Raw genomic sequence first — 22500 nt, 5'->3', positions numbered from 1 at the left:
AGTCACCTTTATTTCTATAGCGCTTTATACAACACACACTGTTGCAAAGCAGCTTCACAGAGATAACAGGAAAATAATGATAATGATGCAAACACAGTTCAGTTCTGCTGTAAAGCTAAAGTAGAGAGACAATAGAGCCATTGTTCAGCTGAAGAGTTCTGTTCAATAACTGTGAAGATCATCAATTATGAAATGAGTTCAGCTATAAAGCAGAGAACAGTGATGTCATCGTCCAGCTCAGTTCAGTTCTCACACACACACACTGTGTGTTCAGTCAGATCAATAATGAATATTCAGTGTCCTCAACTACTGTGAGCAAGACAAAACAATGCGTTCATTCAGATCTATGAAGAAAAAATGGTAACACTTTACAATAAGGTTCACCAGTTAATGTATTAACTCACAATGAGCAATACATTTGTTACTGTATTTATTCATCTTTGTTAATGTTACTTAATAAAAATAAAGCTGTTCATTGTTTGTTCACAGTGCAGTAACTAATGTTAACAAGATTTGAATAAAGTATTAGTAAATGTTGAAATTAACATTAAAGGATAATTCCGGTATTTAACACCTTGAGTCTATATTGTAGTTTGTTTTGGATGAACAAGAGTGGTGGACAACATTTTTTTGACAATGGTTCCTCTCTCGAGTTTTTGACTATAAAAGAATTGGCCATGGACCCATTTAACATTGGAGTCAATGGGCATGTCCGAAAATGTCATTAAAACAGCCAATAATGTTCATTTACAAAACTGTTAAACTCACCGAGTGATTAGTGGTGTTCGTTGATGATTATAAACAATATATCGTCGCAATATATGATTCCAATCCGTTTATTTTGCTATAGTGGAACTATTTTTTCAGACACTTCACAACCGTGTAACTTCCGCTCAATATTTGAATCTGAAGCGTTAGCACCATAGATATTATATATGATGTCTATGGTTAGCACACTCCCGACCACTTGATGGCGATAACCGATGTTTATGTCTCGCGGGACACTCACGATCACAGTCGAGTTCAACTTCATATTGCACTGGTCAGTGCTCACGTCTTTCAATATGGTTAGAATTTGTGCGGTCAAAAACTGCGGTAAAGTTCCTAAAAAGCTAGACTTAGGCCGTGTGTCCACCAAAGCGTTTTTAGCCAGCTGAAAACGCTAGGCGCTCTGCTGAAAACGCCGAGATGCGGGCGCTTGAGAGCGTTTGGGCAGCGCAGTTTTTTTTTCAGTTGAGACGCATCGTTGCTATGATACAGAGTATCCGTTGGTCCGTGTGGTATTAGTCCAGCCCCTCCTCCACTGTGATTGGACGGTTGGCTAAAAAGTGACAGTGATGAGCGCTGCGTTTTACCCAAAGTTGAACATTCTTCAACTCTCGGCGACCTGTAAAAAACGCCGAGCGCTCAGCACTTGAGCGTTAAATACTCGCTCAGCGCCTCGCTACGCTCCTGGCGTTCTAAAAACATTTTGGTGGACACACGGCCTTATGAGAAACGGAAGCGAGCAAAAAGACTACATCGACCAAATGTAAACAGCCCCCTTTCCGTTTCCGGTAGCGCATTTATATTAACGAGCACTCAGTCCTTCAACAGAATTCAATGGGATTTTACAAAATGACGAATAAAACACGACAGAAACTGTATTTCACAACACTTTTTGTTTCTGGAACATCAACGAACATCACTAATCACTCGGTGAGTTGCACAGTTTTGAAAACTAATGTTAAAGGCTGTTTTAATGACATTTTCGGACATGCCCATTGACTCCAATGTTAAATGGGTCCATGGCCAATTCTTTTATAGTCAAAAACTCGAGAGAGGAACCATTGTCAAAAAAATGTTGTCCACCACTCTTGTTCATCCAAAACAAACTACAATATAGACTCAAGGTGTTAAATACCGGAATTATCATTTAACAAAGATTAATAAATGCTGTATAAGTGCAGTTCATTAACAGTTCATGCTAACTAATGTTAATTAATGAACCTTATTGTAAAGTGTTACCGAAAAAATTAAAATGACACACAAACTAAATCACAGGAAGACTTATAAAACAAGATCTAGATAATGATTTGAGTTTGAACAGTCTGAGGTAGGAGCGCTCACTGCTGACCTCTACAGGTCCTGTGGTCGTCCTGCAGGGTGTACCCGCGGGGACACGAGCACGCATAGCTGCCCTCGCTGTTCTTACACACCAGGTTACAGGGTTTCGGGGACAGACCACACTCATCGACATCTGCAGAAACACAAGCACACAACCATGATCTCGAGGAGGAGCAGACCACACTCCCTCAGTCCATCCATCAGGTGCGTGTGACAGACTGAGAGTTATACAGCTGTGTTTGTGGCGTACCGACACACATGGTTCCTGCAGCGGAGGCCATGTACCCGAGGGCGCAGTGGCATCTGTAAGAGCCCATGGTGTTGAAACACACGCCGTTGACACACACTCCTGGAATCAGCTTACACTCATCTATATCTGTGGACACACAAAGAGCTTTACTGACAAGTAAGGTCATAAATCTCATATACTCATCATCTGATAATCGGCATTTCTGACAAATGAAACATCTGTGTATACTGTGTGCATGTATGTTAACACACACCTCGTTCTCAGACCAGCAGCCCATGGGCACAAATGCATTTGCTATTTAAACAACGTGGCGCAGTTCACGAGTTCACACTTGCATACAATTAGAGGGAGTAAGGTTTAATGCGTATTTGGCATGCTGTCCCGGGGGGAGGGCTCCGAGTTCGGCCTGAACCCAGAGTACTCCCCCGTATGTAAGTTGTTAGGGCTAGAAGTGTGGAGAAGGGGTGGTGGAGGGATGCTGCTAAACTGTCAATGAATTGAGGTGAGTGTAACGACTGAGACAAATCAGACACAATTATTTGTAAGAGTTAACAAATAATATTTAAAACTCACTCTGGGATCTGTGGTCCCATCCCCCCAACAACGGCAAGAGAGGTCTTGGTTACCATGACTAGGATAAGATGACTTTATTGCTGCGAAAAGTGTGGTCATGTGGTCAGGACCTCGGCCATAGGTCCTACAGACATTAAAGCAGACTTTCCTGCACTAACTTATCAATGAATTATAAATGAGCATGCATCCCAGAACATTTTGTGAATGATTTACTGTCTTGTGTAGTGTCTTTTAATACTATTATTTTGTAGATGCTGTGTATTTTACAATAGAATCAATGGTCACCCATACCATGTTGGGTCTCTATAGATTGGTACTTTGAAGATATTAATGATTGTGTACATGATATGCCGATAGCTTCGCAACATATTAGTATTACAAGAATCTTTCTTAGTTTCTTCATCAGAAACCAATCCAGCTGCACATGCAAATGAGCACACTTGAGACAGCGTCATAAATCCTCCCCACAGAGAAATCTCCCGCTTAGAAATTAACCCTTTCTTATTGGTTGAGCCAACCCTGAAAGATGGGACCTTTGCCAGGCTTTAAATGACCAATACACAAGCCCTTCCCTCTCTTGGCCTTCTCTCATGCGTTCGGGTTGCTGTCCTGCGGGGCCGCCCCAGACCCCAGACCCCTTGACTCACAACCAGCCATGTGCTCATTCAGGAGAGAGAGGACTCTCTCAGCCACAACAGAATCAAGGACAACCTCAGAAATTTGGCAGACGTTGGTCTTCATTCAATGCAGAAGTCCATCGCAACTCCCACCATTTGCTCTGCGTGTGCTCTCCACCCCAGAGCCGGCAGGCCACAATCTGCACTCCAGCCATGAGAACAGAGTCGAACTAACCATGCAAGTTCATCCAACGGAGAAGAAAACGATTGCAACTTCAACATTTGACACTCATGGAGCCATCAACAACTTCAGTTTTCAACAACTTCAAGAATTGTGTCCACTGCACACGCCATGCAAGTATACATTTAATGATGGGCTCTGAAAATGATAAGCTTCTTTTCATAGTTAAATGGATCTTTCCCATAGTTCCATTTCCTGCTTCCGGTTCCATTCTGTCACTTTAACAATCTACCTATGTATGTGTAATTGTTTGTATGTTAGTTATGTGTTTGTGACTTATTTAATAAATCTTGTGCACAATATGAATTTGGTTCTGATTCTCTGCTTGCAACAAAGTTTACGTCACGATTTAGATTTTGACTACAGGCTCTTAGTACTGTACAGTAAGAAAGACATTTCCCTTCCCCGGAAATTCATATTTCTTAGAATTAATAAACAATTAACGCTGAGTGTTCAGGGGACAAACAGGTGGGTTGATTGTATTATTAATTTTACTATATTAAGTTAATTATATTAACTGATCCAAATATTCATTATCAATTATAACCAGTCATTATTGATTATGAATATTTCATAGAGCTAATTTACTACATGAGACTGCTGATTATATATACACCTCTTATCGTTGATTGCTGAGTGCTCTCCACTCGTGTTCATTATCTGAACGTGCTCCTCCCGAACTTTCTTAATAAAACATCATGACGTAAAAATTAAAACTGCGTCAGGTTGAAACTAGCAAAAAACTCTTGCCTGGCGCTGCATTGAGCCGGGTGTGTGATAAGGCCATACATCTTTAAAGACACCATTGGTAAGGCCTGTGATGCACCAACCAATCAGATTTGAACTTTGTGTCGCTGCTGTATTTGTGAAGCTGGTCAGAAGTGTGATTCCTCACCTGATCCGTCAGTGGCGTAGCCGTGGCCATACGGGCAGAGCTTCTTCAGGCTGGCAGTGTCCGGCAGAGGGCAGAGGTCACACTGCTCACCCCAGCCTCGGCCTCCACTACAGCAGCACTGAGACCAGCTCACTGGAGCACGCCTGCTGGAGGACATCTCACACATGCTGTGCAGGACCTCAGAGAAACACACGCCTCGCCTGTGATCTGAGGGACACCAGTCAACACACATCACAACACCAGTCAACTCACATCACAACACCAGTCAACACACATCACAACACCAGCAACACACATCACAACACCAGTCAACACACATCACAACACCAGCAACACACATCACAACACCAGTCAACACACATCACAACACCAGTCAACACACATCACAACACCAGTCAACTCACATCAAAACACCAGTCAACTCGCATCACAACACCAGTCAGCTCACATCACAACACCAGTCAACACACATCACAACACCAGTCAACACACATCACAACACCAGTCAACACACATCACAACACTAGTCAGCTCACATCACAACACCAGTCAACACACATCACAACACCAGTCAACACACATCACAACACCAGTCAACACACATCACAACACTAGTCAGCTCACATCACAACACCAGTCAACACACATCACAACACCAGTCAACACACATCACAACACCAGTCAACTCACATCACAACACCAGTCAACTCACATCACAACACCAGTCAGCTCACATCACAACACCAGTCAACTCACATCACAACACCAGTCAACACACATCACAACACCAGTCAACTCACATCACAACACCAGTCAACACACATCACAACACCAGTCAACACACATCACAACACCAGTCAACACACATCACAACACCAGTCAACACACATCACAACACCAGTCAACACACATCACAACACCAGTCAACACACATCACAACACCAGTCAACACACATCACAACACCAGTCAACTCACATCACAACACCAGTCAACTCGCATCACAACACCAGTCAGCTCACATCACAACACCAGTCAACACACATCACAACACCAGTCAACACACATCACAACACCAGTCAACACACATCACAACACCAGTCAACACACATCACAACACCAGTCAACACACATCACAACACCAGTCAGCTCACATCACAACACCAGTCAACACACATCACAACACCAGTCAACACACATCACAACACCAGTCAACACACATCACAACACCAGTCAACACACATCACAACACCAGTCAACTCACATCACAACACCAGTCAGCTCACATCACAACACCAGTCAACACACATCACAACACCAGTCAACACACATCACAACACCAGTCAACTCACATCACAACACCAGTCAGCTCACATCACAACACCAGTCAACACACATCACAACACCAGTCAACACACATCACAACACTAGTCAACACACATCACAACACCAGTCAACACACATCACAACACCAGTCAACACACATCACAACACCAGTCAACTCACATCACAACACCAGTCAACACACATCACAACACCAGTCAACACACATCACAACACCAGTCAACTCACATAACAACACCAGTCAACACACATCACAACACCAGTCAACTCACATCACAACACCAGTCAACACACATCACAACACCAGTCAACACACATCACAACACCAGTCAACACACATCACAACACCAGTCAACACACATCACAACACCAGTCAACACACATCACAACACCAGTCAACACACATCACAACACCAGTCAACACACATCACAATACCAGTCAACACACATCACAACACCAGTCAACACACATCACAACACCAGTCAACTCACATCACAACACCAGTCAACACACATCACAACACCAGTCAACACACATCACAACACCAGTCAACTCACATCACAACACCAGTCAACACACATCACAACACCAGTCAACACACATCACAACACCAGTCAACACACATCACAACACCAGTCAACTCACATCACAACACCAGTCAACACACATCACAACACCAGTCAACTCACCTCACAACACCAGTCAACTCACATCACAACACCAGTCAACTCGCATCACAACACCAGTCAACTCGCATCACAACACCAGTCAACTCGCATCACAACACCAGTCAACTCACATCACAACACCAGTCAACTCGCATCACAACACCAGTCAACTCACATCACAACACCAGTCAACACACATCACAACACCAGTCAACACACATCACAACACCAGTCAACTCACATCACAACACCAGTCAACACACATCACAACACCAGTCAACACACATCACAACACCAGTCAACACACATCACAACACCAGTCAACTCACATCACAACACCAGTCAACTCACATCACAACACCAGTCAACTCACATCACAACACCAGTCAACACACATCACAACACCAGTCAACACACATCACAACACCAGTCAACACACATCACAACACCAGTCAACACACATCACAACACCAGTCAACACACATCACAACACCAGTCAACACACATCACAACACCAGTCAACTCGCATCACAACACCAGTCAACACACATCACAACACCAGTCAACTCACATCACACCACCAGTCAACACACATCACAACACCAGTCAACACACATCACAACACCAGTCAACTCACATCACAACACCAGTCAACACACATCACAACACCAGTCAACACACATCACAACACCAGTCAACTCACATCACAACACCAGTCAACTCGCATCAAAACACCAGTCAACACACATCACAACACCAGTCAACTAACATCACAACACCAGTCAACTCACATCACAACACCAGTCAACACACATCACAACACCAGTCAACACACATCACAACACCAGTCAACACACATCACAACACCAGTCAACTCACATCACAACACCAGTCAACTCGCATCACAACACCAGTCAACTCACATCACAACACCAGTCAACACACATCACAACACCAGTCAACACACATCACAACACCAGTCAACACACATCACAACACCAGTCAACTCACATCACAACACCAGTCAACACACGTCACAACACCAGTCAACACACATCACAACACCAGTCAACTCACATAACAACACCAGTCAACTCACATCACAACACCAGTCAACACACATCACAACACCAGTCAACTCACATCACAACACCAGTCAACACACATCACAACACCAGTCAACACAAATCACAACACCAGTCAACACACATCACAACACCAGTCAACTCACATCACAACACCAGTCAACACACATCACAACACGAGTCAACACACATCACAACACCAGTCAACTCACATCACAACACCAGTCAACTCACATCACAACACCAGTCAACTCACATCACAACACCAGTCAACACACATCACAACACCAGTCAACTCACATCACAACACCAGTCAACACACATCACAACACCAGTCAACTCACATCACAACACCAGTCAACACACATCACAACACCAGTCAACTCACATAACAACACCAGTCAACTCACATCACAACACCAGTCAACACACATCACAACACCAGTCAACTCACATCACAACACCAGTCAACACACATCACAACACCAGTCAACACACATCACAACACCAGTCAACACACATCACAACACCAGTCAACACACATCACAACACCAGTCAACTCACATCACAACACCAGTCAACACACATCACAACACCAGTCAACACACATCACAACACCAGTCAACTCACATCACAACACCAGTCAACTCACATCACAACACCAGTCAACACACATCACAACACCAGTCAACACACATCACAACACCAGTCAACTCACATCACAACACCAGTCAACACACATCACAACACGAGTCAACACACATCACAACACCAGTCAACTCACATCACAACACCAGTCAACTCACATCACAACACCAGTCAACTCACATCACAACACCAGTCAACACACATCACAACACCAGTCAACTCACATCACAACACCAGTCAACACACATCACAACACCAGTCAACTCACATCACAACACCAGTCAACACACATCACAACACCAGTCAACTCACATAACAACACCAGTCAACTCACATCACAACACCAGTCAACACACATCACAACACCAGTCAACTCACATCACAACACCAGTCAACACACATCACAACACCAGTCAACACACATCACAACACCAGTCAACTCACATCACAACACCAGTCAACTCACATCACAACACCAGTCAACACACATCACAACACCAGTCAACACACATCACAACACCAGTCAACTCACATCACAACACCAGTCAACTCACATCACAACACCAGTCAACACACATCACAACACCAGTCAACTCACATCACAACACCAGTCAACTCACATCACAACACCAGTCAACACACATCACAACACCAGTCAACTCACATCACAACACCAGTCAACTCACATCACAACACCAGTCAACTCACATCACAACACCAGTCAACTCACATCACAACACCAGTCAACACACATCACAACACCAGTCAACTCACATCACAACACCAGTCAACACACATCACAACACCAGTCAACACACATCACAACACCAGTCAACTCACATCACAACACCAGTCAACACACATCACAACACCAGTCAACACACATCACAACACCAGTCAACACACATCACAACACCAGTGAACACACATCACAACACCAGTCAACTCACATCACAACACCAGTCAACACACATCACAACACCAGTCAACACACATCACAACACCAGTCAACACACATCACACATCACAACACCAGTCAACACACATCACAACACCAGTCAACTCACATCACAACACCAGTCAACACACATCACAACACCAGTCAACACACATCACAACACCAGTCAACACACATCACAACACCAGTCAACTCACATCACAACACCAGTCAACACACATCACAACACCAGTCAACACACATCACAACACCAGTCAACACACATCACAACACCAGTCAACACACATCACAACACCAGTCAACACACATCACAACACCAGTCAACTCACATCACAACACCAGTCAACACACATCACAACACCAGTCAACACACATCACAACACCAGTCAACACACATCACAACACCAGTCAACTCACATCACAACACCAGTCAACACACATCACAACACCAGTCAACACACATCACAACACCAGTCAACACACATCACAACACCAGTCAACTCACATCACAACACCAGTCAACTCACATCACAACACCAGTCAACACACATCACAACACACATCACAACACCAGTCAACACACATCACAACACCAGTCAACTCACATCACAACACCAGTCAACTTGCATCACAACACCAGTCAACACACATCACAACACCAGTCAACTCACATCACAACACCACTCAACTCACATCACAACACCAGTCAACTCACATCACAACACCAGTCAACACACATCACAACACCAGTCAACACACATCACAACACCAGTCAACTCACATCACAACACCAGTCAACACACATCACAACACCAGTCAACACACATCACAACACCAGTCAACACACATCACAACACCAGTCAACACACATCACAACACCAGTCAACTCACATCACAACACCAGTCAACACACATCACAACACCAGTCAACACACATCACAACACCATCCAACACACATCACAACACCAGTCAACTCGCATCACAACACCAGTCAACACACATCACAACACCAGTCAACTCACATCACAACACCAGTCAACTCACATCACAACACCAGTCAACACACATCACAACACCAGTCAACTCACATCACAACACCAGTCAACACACATCACAACACCAGCAACACACATCACAACACCAGTCAACACACATCACAACACCAGCAACACACATCACAACACCAGTCAACACACATCACAACACCAGTCAACACACATCACAACACCAGTCAACTCACATCACAACACCAGTCAACTCGCATCACAACACCAGTCAGCTCACATCACAACACCAGTCAACACACATCACAACACCAGTCAACACACATCACAACACCAGTCAACACACATCACAACACTAGTCAGCTCACATCACAACACCAGTCAACTCACATCACAACACCAGTCAGCTCACATCACAACACCAGTCAACACACATCACAACACCAGTCAACACACATCACAACACCAGTCAACTCACATCACAACACCAGTCAACTCGCATCACAACACCAGTCAGCTCACATCACAACACCAGTCAACACACATCACAACACCAGTCAACACACATCACAACACCAGTCAACACACATCACAACACCAGTCAACTCACATCACAACACCAGTCAGCTCACATCACAACACCAGTCAACACACATCACAACACCAGTCAACACACATCACAACACCAGTCAACACACATCACAACACTAGTCAACACACATCACAACACCAGTCAACACACATCACAACACCAGTCAACACACATCACAACACCAGTCAACTCACATCACAACACCAGTCAACTCACATCACAACACCAGTCAACACACATCACAACACCAGTCAACTCACATCACAACACCAGTCAACACACATCACAACACCAGTCAACTCACATCACAACACCAGTCTACACACATCACAATACCAGTCAACTCACATCACAACACCAGTCAACACACATCACAACACCAGTCAACACACATCACAACACCAGTCAACTCACATCACAACACCAGTCAACACACATCACAACACCAGTCAACTCACATCACAACACCAGTCAACACACATCACAACACCAGTCAACTCGCATCACAACACCAGTCAACTCGCATCACAACACCAGTCAACACACATCACAACACCAGTCAACACACATCACAACACCAGTCAACTCACATCACAACACCAGTCAACACACATCACAACACACATCACAACACCAGTCAACACACATCACAACACCAGTCAACTCACATCACAACACCAGTCAACTCGCATCACAACACCAGTCAACACACATCACAACACCAGTCAACTCACATCACAACACCACTCAACTCACATCACAACACCAGTCAACTCACATCACAACACCAGTCAACACACATCACAACACCAGTCAACACACATCACAACACCAGTCAACTCACATCACAACACCAGTCAACTCGCATCACAACACCAGTCAACTCACATCACAACACCAGTCAACACACATCACAACACCAGTCAACACACATCACAACACCAGTCAACACACATCACAACACCAGTCAACACACATCACAACACCAGTCAACTCACATCACAACACCAGTCAACACACATCACAACACCAGTCAACACACATCACAACACCATCCAACACACATCACAACACCAGTCAACTCGCATCACAACACCAGTCAACACACATCACAACACCAGTCAACTCACATCACAACACCAGTCAACTCACATCACAACACCAGTCAAAACACATCACAACACCAGTCAACACACATCACAACACCAGTCAACTCACATCACAACACCAGTCAACTCGCATCACAACACCAGTCAACTCGCATCACAACACCAGTCAACTCACATCACAACACCAGTCAACTCACATCACAACACCAGTCAACACACATCACAACACCAGTCAACTCACATCACAACACCAGTCAACTCACATCACAACACCAGTCAACTCACATCACAACACCAGTCAACACACATCACAACACCAGTCAACACACATCACAACACCAGTCAACTCACATCACAACACCAGTCAACTCACATCACAACACCAGTCAACTCACATCACAACACCAGTCAACACACATCACAACACCAGTCAACTCACATCACAACACCAGTCAACTCACATCACAACACCAGTCAACTCACATCACAACACCAGTCAACTCACATCACAACACCAGTCAACTCACATCACAACACCAGTCAACACACATCACAACACCAGTCAACACACATCACAACACCAGCAACACACATCACAACACCAGTCAACACACATCACAACACCAGTCAACACACATCACAACACCAGTCAACACACATCACAACACCAGTCAACTCACATCACAACACCAGTCAACACACATCACAACACCAGTCAACACACATCACAACACCAGTCAACTCACATAACAACACCAGTCAACACACATAACAACACCAGTCAACACACATCACAACACCAGTCAACACACATCACAACACCAGTCAACTCACATCACAACACCAGTCAACTCACATCACAACACCAGTCAACTCACATCACAACACCAGTCAACTCACATCACAACACCAGTCAACTCACATCACAACACCAGTCAACACACATCACAACACCAGTCAACACACATCACAACACCAGTCAACACACATCACAACACCAGTCAACACACATCACAACACCAGTCAACACACATCACAACACCAGTCAACTCACATCACAACACCAGTCAACTCACATCACAACACCAGTCAACACACATCACAACACCAGTCAACTCACATCACAACACCAGTCAACACACATCACAACACCAGTCAACTCACATCACAACACCAGTCTACACACATCACAATACCAGTCAACTCACATCACAACACCAGTCAACACACATCACAACACCAGTCAACTCATCACATCACAACACCAGTCAACTCACATCACAACACCAGTCAACACACATCACAACACCAGTCAACTCACATCACAACACCAGTCAACACACATCACAACACCAGTCAACTCACATCACAACACCAGTCAACTCACATCACAACACCAGTCAACACACATCACAACACCAGTCAACTCACATCACAACACCAGTCAACACACATCACAACACCAGTCAACACACATCACAACACCAGTCAACTCACATCACAACACCAGTCAACTCACATCACAACACCAGTCAACTCACATCACAACACCAGTCAACTCACATCACAACACCAGTCAACTCACATCACAACACCAGTCAACACACATCACAACACCAGTCAACACACATCACAACACCAGTCAACACACATCACAACACCAGTCAACTCGCATCACAACACCAGTCAACACACATCACAACACCAGTCAACACACATCACAACACAAGTCAACTCACATAACAACACCAGTCAACACACATAACAACACCAGTCAACACACATCACAACACCAGTCAACTCACATCACAACACCAGTCAACTCACATCACAACACCAGTCAACTCACATCACAACACCAGTCAACTCACATCACAACACCAGTCAACTCACATCACAACACCAGTCAACTCACATCACAACACCAGTCAACACACATCACAACACCAGTCAACACACATCACAACACCAGTCAACACACATCACAACACCAGTCAACACACATCACAACACCAGTCAACACACATCACAACACCAGTCAACTCACATCACAACACCAGTCAACACACATCACAACACCAGTCAACACACATCACAACACCAGTCAACTCACATCACAACACCAGTCAACACACATCACAACACCAGTCAACTCACATCACAACACCAGTCTACACACATCACAATACCAGTCAACTCACATCACAACACCAGTCAACTCACCTCACAACACCAGTCAACTCACATCACAACACCAGTCAACTCGCATCACAACACCAGTCAACTCGCATCACAACACCAGTCAACTCGCATCACAACACCAGTCAACTCACATCACAACACCAGTCAACTCGCATCACAACACCAGTCAACTCACATCACAACACCAGTCAACACACATCACAACACCAGTCAACACACATCACAACACCAGTCAACTCACATCACAACACCAGTCAACACACATCACAACACCAGTCAACACACATCACAACACCAGTCAACACACATCACAACACCAGTCAACTCACATCACAACACCAGTCAACTCACATCACAACACCAGTCAACTCACATCACAACACCAGTCAACTCACATCACAACACCAGTCAACACACATCACAACACCAGTCAACACACATCACAACACCAGTCAACTCATCACATCACAACACCAGTCAACTCACATCACAACACCAGTCAACACACATCACAACACCAGTCAACTCACATCACAACACCAGTCAACACACATCACAACACCAGTCAACTCACATCACAACACCAGTCAACTCACATCACAACACCAGTCAACACACATCACAACACCAGTCAACTCACATCACAACACCAGTCAACACACATCACAACACCAGTCAACACACATCACAACACCAGTCAACTCACATCACAACACCAGTCAACTCACATCACAACACCAGTCAACTCACATCACAACACCAGTCAACTCACATCACAACACCAGTCAACTCACATCACAACACCAGTCAACTCACATCACAACACCAGTCAACACACATCACAACACCAGTCAACACACATCACAACACCAGTCAACTCACATCACAACACCAGTCAACTCACATCACAACACCAGTCAACACACATCACAACACCAGTCAACACACATCACAACACCAGCAACACACATCACAACACCAGTCAACACACATCACAACACCAGCAACACACATCACAACACCAGTCAACACACATCACAACACCAGTCAACACACATCACAACACCAGCAACACACATCACAACACCAGTCAACTCACATCACAACACCAGCAACACACATAACAACACCAGTCAACACACATCACAACACCAGTCAACACACATCACAACACCAATCAACTCATCACATCACAACACCAGTCAACACACATCACAACACCAGTCAACACACATCACAACACCAGTCAACACACATCACAACACCAGTCAACTCACATCACAACACCAGTCAACACACATCACAACACCAGTCAACTCACATCACAACACCAGTCAACTCACATCACAACACCAGTCAACTCACATCACAACACCAGTCAACACACATCACAACACCAGTCAACTCACATCACAACACCAGTCAACACACATCACAACACCAGTCAACTCACATCACAACACCAGTCAACACACATCACAACACCAGTCAACTCACATCACAACACCAGTCAACACACATCACAACACCAGTCAACACACATCACAACACCAGTCAACACACATCACAACACCAGTCAACTCACATCACAACACCAGTCAACTCACATCACAACACCAGTCAACACACATCACAACACCAGTCAACTCACATCACAACACCAGTCAACACACATCACAACACCAGTCAACTCACATCACAACACCAGTCTACACACATCACAACACCAGTCAACTCACATCACAACACCAGTCAACACACATCACAACACCAGTCAACTCACATCACAACACCAGTCAACACACATCACAACACCAGTCAACACACATCACAACAGAGACTGTATTACAAAGTAAACCACTGTTAGACTGGAAAAACTGGAAGAGATTGCTACTCTCTGAGAAAACTTGCTATATTGCCATCCCCATTCGAGACACGACCACACTTGAGTTGATAAAGTTGGTTGACTTATCTGTAGTGGTGGCCATACCTCTACTGAAGTAAACGTTAAGTTAAATTCAAGTGTATGCAATTCATGGGGGCTATACCAAAGTATCTTTGATTGTGTAAACGTGAATGAGACCAATCTCAGGTAAATAGCCAATTACCTCTGTTTGGTGACCAAAACTGACGAGCTTGTGAACGCGAGACTGGCGTTAAACAGAAGGCGTGAGGACCTCTGAGCGACATAGTTTCCTAATCTGAGCGGGTAAAATATAATTAAAGAGTTAAAAAGAATAATCAAACATTCGTTCACTTTTAATGATGCTCAGATATCATTAAAACCTTTTTCATTTATGGAGTCAGATGAAATAACGAGGTAATATATATGGGAACCTCTATTTCTTTTAATCTTGTTGTGTTGAGTAAAAGGAAAGACAGTCCAGACCTTCACCCGTTATCGGAAACCGCCTTTCGGCCGATCTAGACGGGCTTACACTTCTATCCGGTGGCGTAGCACAAGGGTGTTCAACGTTTTTAAGGGCGATAGAGACATGGAACAGGGATCCCTGATACAAAATGTGTCAAACAGAGATATATTAATCATGTAGGCTTTAATATTAACAGAAACCAAACCAACCATTTTATGATAGTTATTATGTTAAGACAGTGTCACGATTTGGTCTTGTTTTGGTTTTGTTCATGTCATGTTTCTGTGTGTTGTCATGTGATCCTGCCATGTGTCTTGTCATTGGTTAATCATCTGTTCATTGTTCACAGGTGTCCCTTGTCTACATTAGTGTGTATTTAAGTCCTCATGTTGGCATGTGTCTTTGTCAAGTACTGTTTCCTGTATCCACTGTTTGTAAGTCTATGTCCATGTTTTTGTCTTGAGTTTTATACCACGCCATGTCTTTGTTTTATGTTTGATCTTATTTTGAATTAAACTGCGTTTGGGTTCTCATTTACACGAAACCCCCATTTTTATCACAAACCGATAATTTCGAAAAACTCCGGCTAAAGTGGAGATTTCTGAAAATGCCGGTTATGTGTTGCCGTGTCAACTGGGAGAAACAGGGTTTTAGGTTCTCTCTTGTCGATTCTGAGGATTCTGATTGGCTTGCATGGCTTTATCCTTCTCCCTACACTGCCGCTAACTAGGTTTGGCATAGTTATGATGGCGCTCGACGGCGTATTTATGCGGGTTGTGTGCACGATGTTATTATTGAAAACGGAGGGGGGGGAAATATTCGTTTCTCTAAATACCCGGCTATGTGTAAATGTGGCCTTAGTTACAGACAGAACATTAGAACTATGCATGTTAGTTGTTGCACATGCATCATTGTCTGTATATTACTTTTATTACATTAGTTGTTCACATGGATTTGCAGTCATACATTTTAATTTTATTAGTGATACTAGCACGGGACAAAAATATGGCATGTCAAAATAGATATGCACAAATCTAAAAGCAGGCTAATAGAAAAATATTTGTATCATTATGTTTTCAAGTCCATTCCAATTATTCTAAAAGTAAAAGTGTCTCTCTGTACTTTGCTGTTCTTGGTATGGTGGAGCTGCTGCTACACATTACATCTACACTTTACTGGAGAACCCACACTCATTTCAGATACTCCGTGATTTCATTCTTAATTATCCATCACACAGAACAATTAGTTTAGTTAAAGTTCAGGTACATGTTTAATTGTCCATCTGATTAATATATATGACTCTGCAAACCCATTAAAATTATTTACAACAACTATAAACAACTAATAAATTGCAATGATGCATAAATTTTAATTTTAACAATGAAAAGTAATATACAGACCTTGTGCTACATGTGCAACAACAATGTGCATAGATCTGATCTACTGTCTTAACATAATATAACGTATTTTTGATCATAATATGGTTAGTTTCTATTAATATCGAAGGCTATATGCTTATATAATATAAAATATTATTTCTGTCAGGACCACTATCATCAAATACGATTGGCAGTTAGCACACAGTTTGGATTGGCGGTATGGTTCTGTTCTGGGCGAGAACTCCCTGCGCATCCAGTCAGTAAAAAGATTTTAAAGTACAACATAATTTGAGAGTTTATTCTGATTCAAGGGGAATCTGAATGCCAAATGCTGACTGGAGACAGGAGGAGCTGGGGAGGGAGGAGGGTAATGCGCTCCTGAGAAACGCCATCGCTGCTGATAATACTGAAGAGCTTATATATGTGTACAGTGATAGATATTCCTATAGGTAGAGGATCAGCTGAGAGTCACTGATGCGAGCTTGACTAACGTGACCTGCCAGAACTGACGCTACGCTTAATATAATTTTTTTTCAACAAGGGTGATGCCATGCCCTGCATAACTTTCCATAGAGAGTCGAGAAAGAGGTTTTACCAAGACATTTCGTGGCTGTAGAGTCAGTTTTGAACCCAATGCCACATTCACACGTGTAGCTGCCGACAGTGTTCACACACCGGCCGTTCTCACACACCCCGGGCTGAGTCAAGCATTCATTTTCATCTATAAACAAGATAAAAAAGGTGAATGACAACGAACACTCCGCATTATTTTGATGCTCCACTTTAGACATTCTACCAACTATAAGTACATTTGCAAATACATGTCAACTAACTGTCATTAGAGTATTAGTGGACTGTAATAGACTTAACAGTCTATTACAGTCCACTAATACTCTAATGACAGTTAGTTGACATGTATTTGCAAATGTACTTATAGTACTTATAGGGTTAGGTGGCATGGTTCGGGTTAGTAGAACAAGCTGATATGTAGTAGTTAGAATGTATAAAGTAGACTATTGAAATAAAGTGTTACCCTTTTTTTCTTTTCCAGTCTAGTGTGATCAGTAGTCGGTGGCTTTACTGGTGTATACAGTGTACAAACTCTGCCATTCCTAACCACACTAACCAACCCAACTATTCCCACTGATAACTTTAAACAGTCAAGTCACCTTTATTTCTATAGTGCTTTACACAATACAGACTGTCTTAAAGCAGCTTAACCATGATAAACAGGAAAATAATAACAATGATGCAAACAATTCAATTCTGCTGTAAAGCAGCTCTAAAAAGACAATAGTCATTGTCAGTTCAGTGTTGATTCAGTTGAATAGTCTTCAAGAGTGTTTGTAAAAGTGAATAGCAATGCAGATCAGTGTTTACCTTGACACACCTCTTCATTCATCCTGCGGATCAGCCCGGCCGGACAAACACACACGAAGGTGCCGATTAAGTTGTTGCACTCCATTCCTCTGGAGTCACAGTTATGAAGATCCTCTGCACACTCGTCTACATCTGAACACAGAGGAGCCCAACGTCATCACCAATGCGGGAATACTCCTCAGACATTCATACACACATTAGCCTTGTGTACTGCGATCGCTAAGGGTTGGAAAGTGTTACGCCAAACTCAGTGCTTGATGATGTGTCGTACCCTGACACATGCGTCCATCCTCCCGCAGGCTGTACCCGGGCGGACAGCTGCATTCATACGCCCCGAAAGTGTTCACGCAGCGGAACGCGCAGAGCAGAGGATTCTGGGCACATTCATCCACATCTGGACAAGCAGTGATGACACACGATCAGTCAAAGATGCACGTCCGTATTACAGGATCATGTGAGGAAGGGTTGCTGTCGGCCTGATCATGTGCATGCATGTATTGACTTCTAAGCAAATGTTGAACTATTCAATGATTCAATCATTTGCCACAAATACTGCCATCATGCATTATTATAATGAACTTCATCTGGGGCTGTTCACAGCACTGATTTGATATTCACAGTAGTCTACATTTGAAGTGGATTAAAACCTTTCATCAAAGTTAAACATGGATTTTGAACAATAGCCGTTCTTGTCTTAGGACAACTTTGATTAACGTTTTTTTGATCCACTTCAAATGTTGACTACTGTAATTTGATTAATTAATTAGAATATCATGTAACTAATTTAGTAAATCAATTGGCAGCATTGTCAAATACAGAGAACATTATGAAAGATAACATCAGACACGTCTGTTACACGGCAGCTCTTTGAGTGCACTTTAGTGAAGGTGTTCAGGTGTTCTGGTCAGCTGACCTTCACAGCTCATCATTGGTCCGGGCTCAAACCCCTCCTCACACACACACTCAAAAGCTCCAATCACATTTGAGCATGAGCCGTTTCCACACGGGTTTCCCACTGAACACTCGTCGATATCTGCACACACACAGAGAACAGAAAGCTGTTGGCTGGACACGTTGACAACTTTGATAATAGATTATTTCTATTATAACAGTTGAAATATAGATGTAATGGTTCAGAAAAATCTGTTCATCCACTCCACGTGTATCCACCTGACCTCTCAAGCCTTGGGATTGTGGGGGAAACCTGTTATCAGCTCCACAGAGGAGAACGAAACCATAAACGCACCAGCTGAGCTTGAATGGAGCGGTTAAGCGGCGAGAACGGTTTGGCCAACAGTGGCTTTAGATTGTGAGTGGTGGAGACAGCAAAGCTGAGATGCCTTGAGAACATCTGAACATCCCAGCTTCCACTTTACACAGCTCATAACCAATGAGCTCAGTCCCCGCGGCTCCTTTTGGCTCTTCGTCAAAGTCTTACTACAATTATTTCTCTATATTCTTGCTTTGAAACATCTATACTGTTAAAAGCGCTGTATAAATGAAGATGACTTCCTCTGGGTGGCAGACTGCCAACTAGTCCATTTTTGATAACATAATGTCAAAACAACATATATATTTTTTTTTCTAATTGTACCACAAAGTGATTACTTAGTGTGATTTTCTTAGTGTTGTTTGAAAAAAAGAAACATTTATCAAGAGAACATGTTGAATGTAAACCAAAAGAACAGCTTAATATCGCAGGTTCAGCTGAAGTGAGAAATACAGAGTCCTGAAGTCATTCATATCAGTGTGTAGGCTATTATACAAACACACAGGCAACATGCTTGAGACATGTTTACATAACAATTCAAATAATGACATAAAAGAAGGCATTTTGCTAAATGTCCATATAATGGACAATGGTAACTAAAACGGTTAAATATGCTCTTGTGTCATCCTCTTTATAGTTCTAATAAAGATTAAAGGATGAGCACATCATTGATATCTGGAGTGGAGTTCGTTCACTCTTAAAGTAACCCGGTTCAGTGGAGGGTTAGCTGTGGTTCCCTCACCGTCGCAGCGTGTCCCCGTGTGGTGCAGTGTGTATCCCGCCGGACACTCGCAGCGGAAGGAGCCGTCCGTGTTGATGCAGCGGCCGTTCACACAGATCTCAGGATTCTCCACACACTCGTTCATGTCTGAGACACACAGCGATACGGCGGGTCAAGCTGCACAGCTGGGTTTAGTGCGTTTAATGATTTCTTTGCAACAGACAATCAGTCTTAATGCATTAAAGTAATTTTATAAAGTAATAAAGTAATATTAATTTACAACCCATTGCTATAGCAGTGTACAAGAATCAACAGACGTATAGTCCACAGCACCTTCGCGCGTGTCCCCAACACCAGGAACGGTCCCGTGGCCGAACGGACACAGATCCTGAAATGCAGCTGTGAACACACACACACACACGGAACATGAGCGTGAGAGCGCAGCGGTGATGAAGCTGATGGTGCCGTGCTGCGGTCGGGGGCACAGCTCACAGGGGTCGCCCCAACCCCCCCCCCCCCCCCACACACACACACACACACACACACACACACACACACACACGCACACACACACACACACACACACACACACACACACACACACACACACACACACACACACGCACACACACACACACACACACACGCACACACACACACACACACACACACACACACACACACACACACACACACACACACACCCACACACACACACACACACACACACACACACACACACACACACAGCATGAGAGCGTAGCGGTGATGAAGCTGATGGTACCGTGCTGCGGTCGGGGGCAGAGCTCGCAGGTGTCGCCCCAGCCCACACACACACACGCGCACACACACACACACCCACACTCACACACAGCATGAGAGCGCAGCGGTGATGAAGCTGATGGTACCGTGCTGCGGTCGGGGGCACAGCTCGCAGGGGTCGCCCCAGCCCTCTCGGGACAGGAGGCTGCAGCAGCACTTGGCTTTGCTGGTGTTGAACGCCTGCGGGACGGAGCACTGGCCGCTCTCGAAGCGTGTGAAACAGAAGCTCTCTCTGGTGTCTGACAAACAAACAGCAGGCATACC

The 22500-nt window shown here is 43.9% G+C and overlaps 1 protein-coding gene across 6 annotated transcripts in view; it reads right to left on the bottom strand.

Moving 5' to 3' along the window:
* fbn2a (fibrillin 2a) overlaps window positions 1-22500 on the bottom strand; it is a 183268-nt gene that overhangs the window by 20324 nt on the left and 140444 nt on the right. For 3 of the 6 annotated variants that reach the window (XM_079600824.1, XM_079600826.1, XM_079600825.1), the window contains 10 exons: window positions 22323-22475; window positions 21748-21813; window positions 21436-21561; window positions 20337-20456; window positions 19695-19817; window positions 19424-19555; window positions 18639-18764; window positions 4683-4889; window positions 2357-2482; window positions 2117-2239 (listed from right to left, as the gene is read on the bottom strand). In XM_079600824.1, coding sequence (XP_079456950.1) covers window positions 2117-2239; window positions 2357-2482; window positions 4683-4889; window positions 18639-18764; window positions 19424-19555; window positions 19695-19817; window positions 20337-20456; window positions 21436-21561; window positions 21748-21813; window positions 22323-22475 — 1302 coding nt within the window. The remainder of the gene's footprint in view (window positions 1-2116; window positions 2240-2356; window positions 2483-4682; window positions 4890-18638; window positions 18765-19423; window positions 19556-19694; window positions 19818-20336; window positions 20457-21435; window positions 21562-21747; window positions 21814-22322; window positions 22476-22500) is intronic. The other 3 variants (XM_079600828.1, XM_079600829.1, XM_079600827.1) reach the window with 2 other exon arrangements.

The sequence above is a fragment of the Phoxinus phoxinus genome, assembly GCF_949152265.1.
Source record: "Phoxinus phoxinus genome assembly, chromosome: 23".
NCBI classification, from domain to species: domain Eukaryota; kingdom Metazoa; phylum Chordata; class Actinopteri; order Cypriniformes; family Leuciscidae; genus Phoxinus; species Phoxinus phoxinus.
The sequence above is the reverse complement of the archived record's forward strand: the minus strand, read 5'-3'. Positions and strand labels throughout refer to the sequence as shown.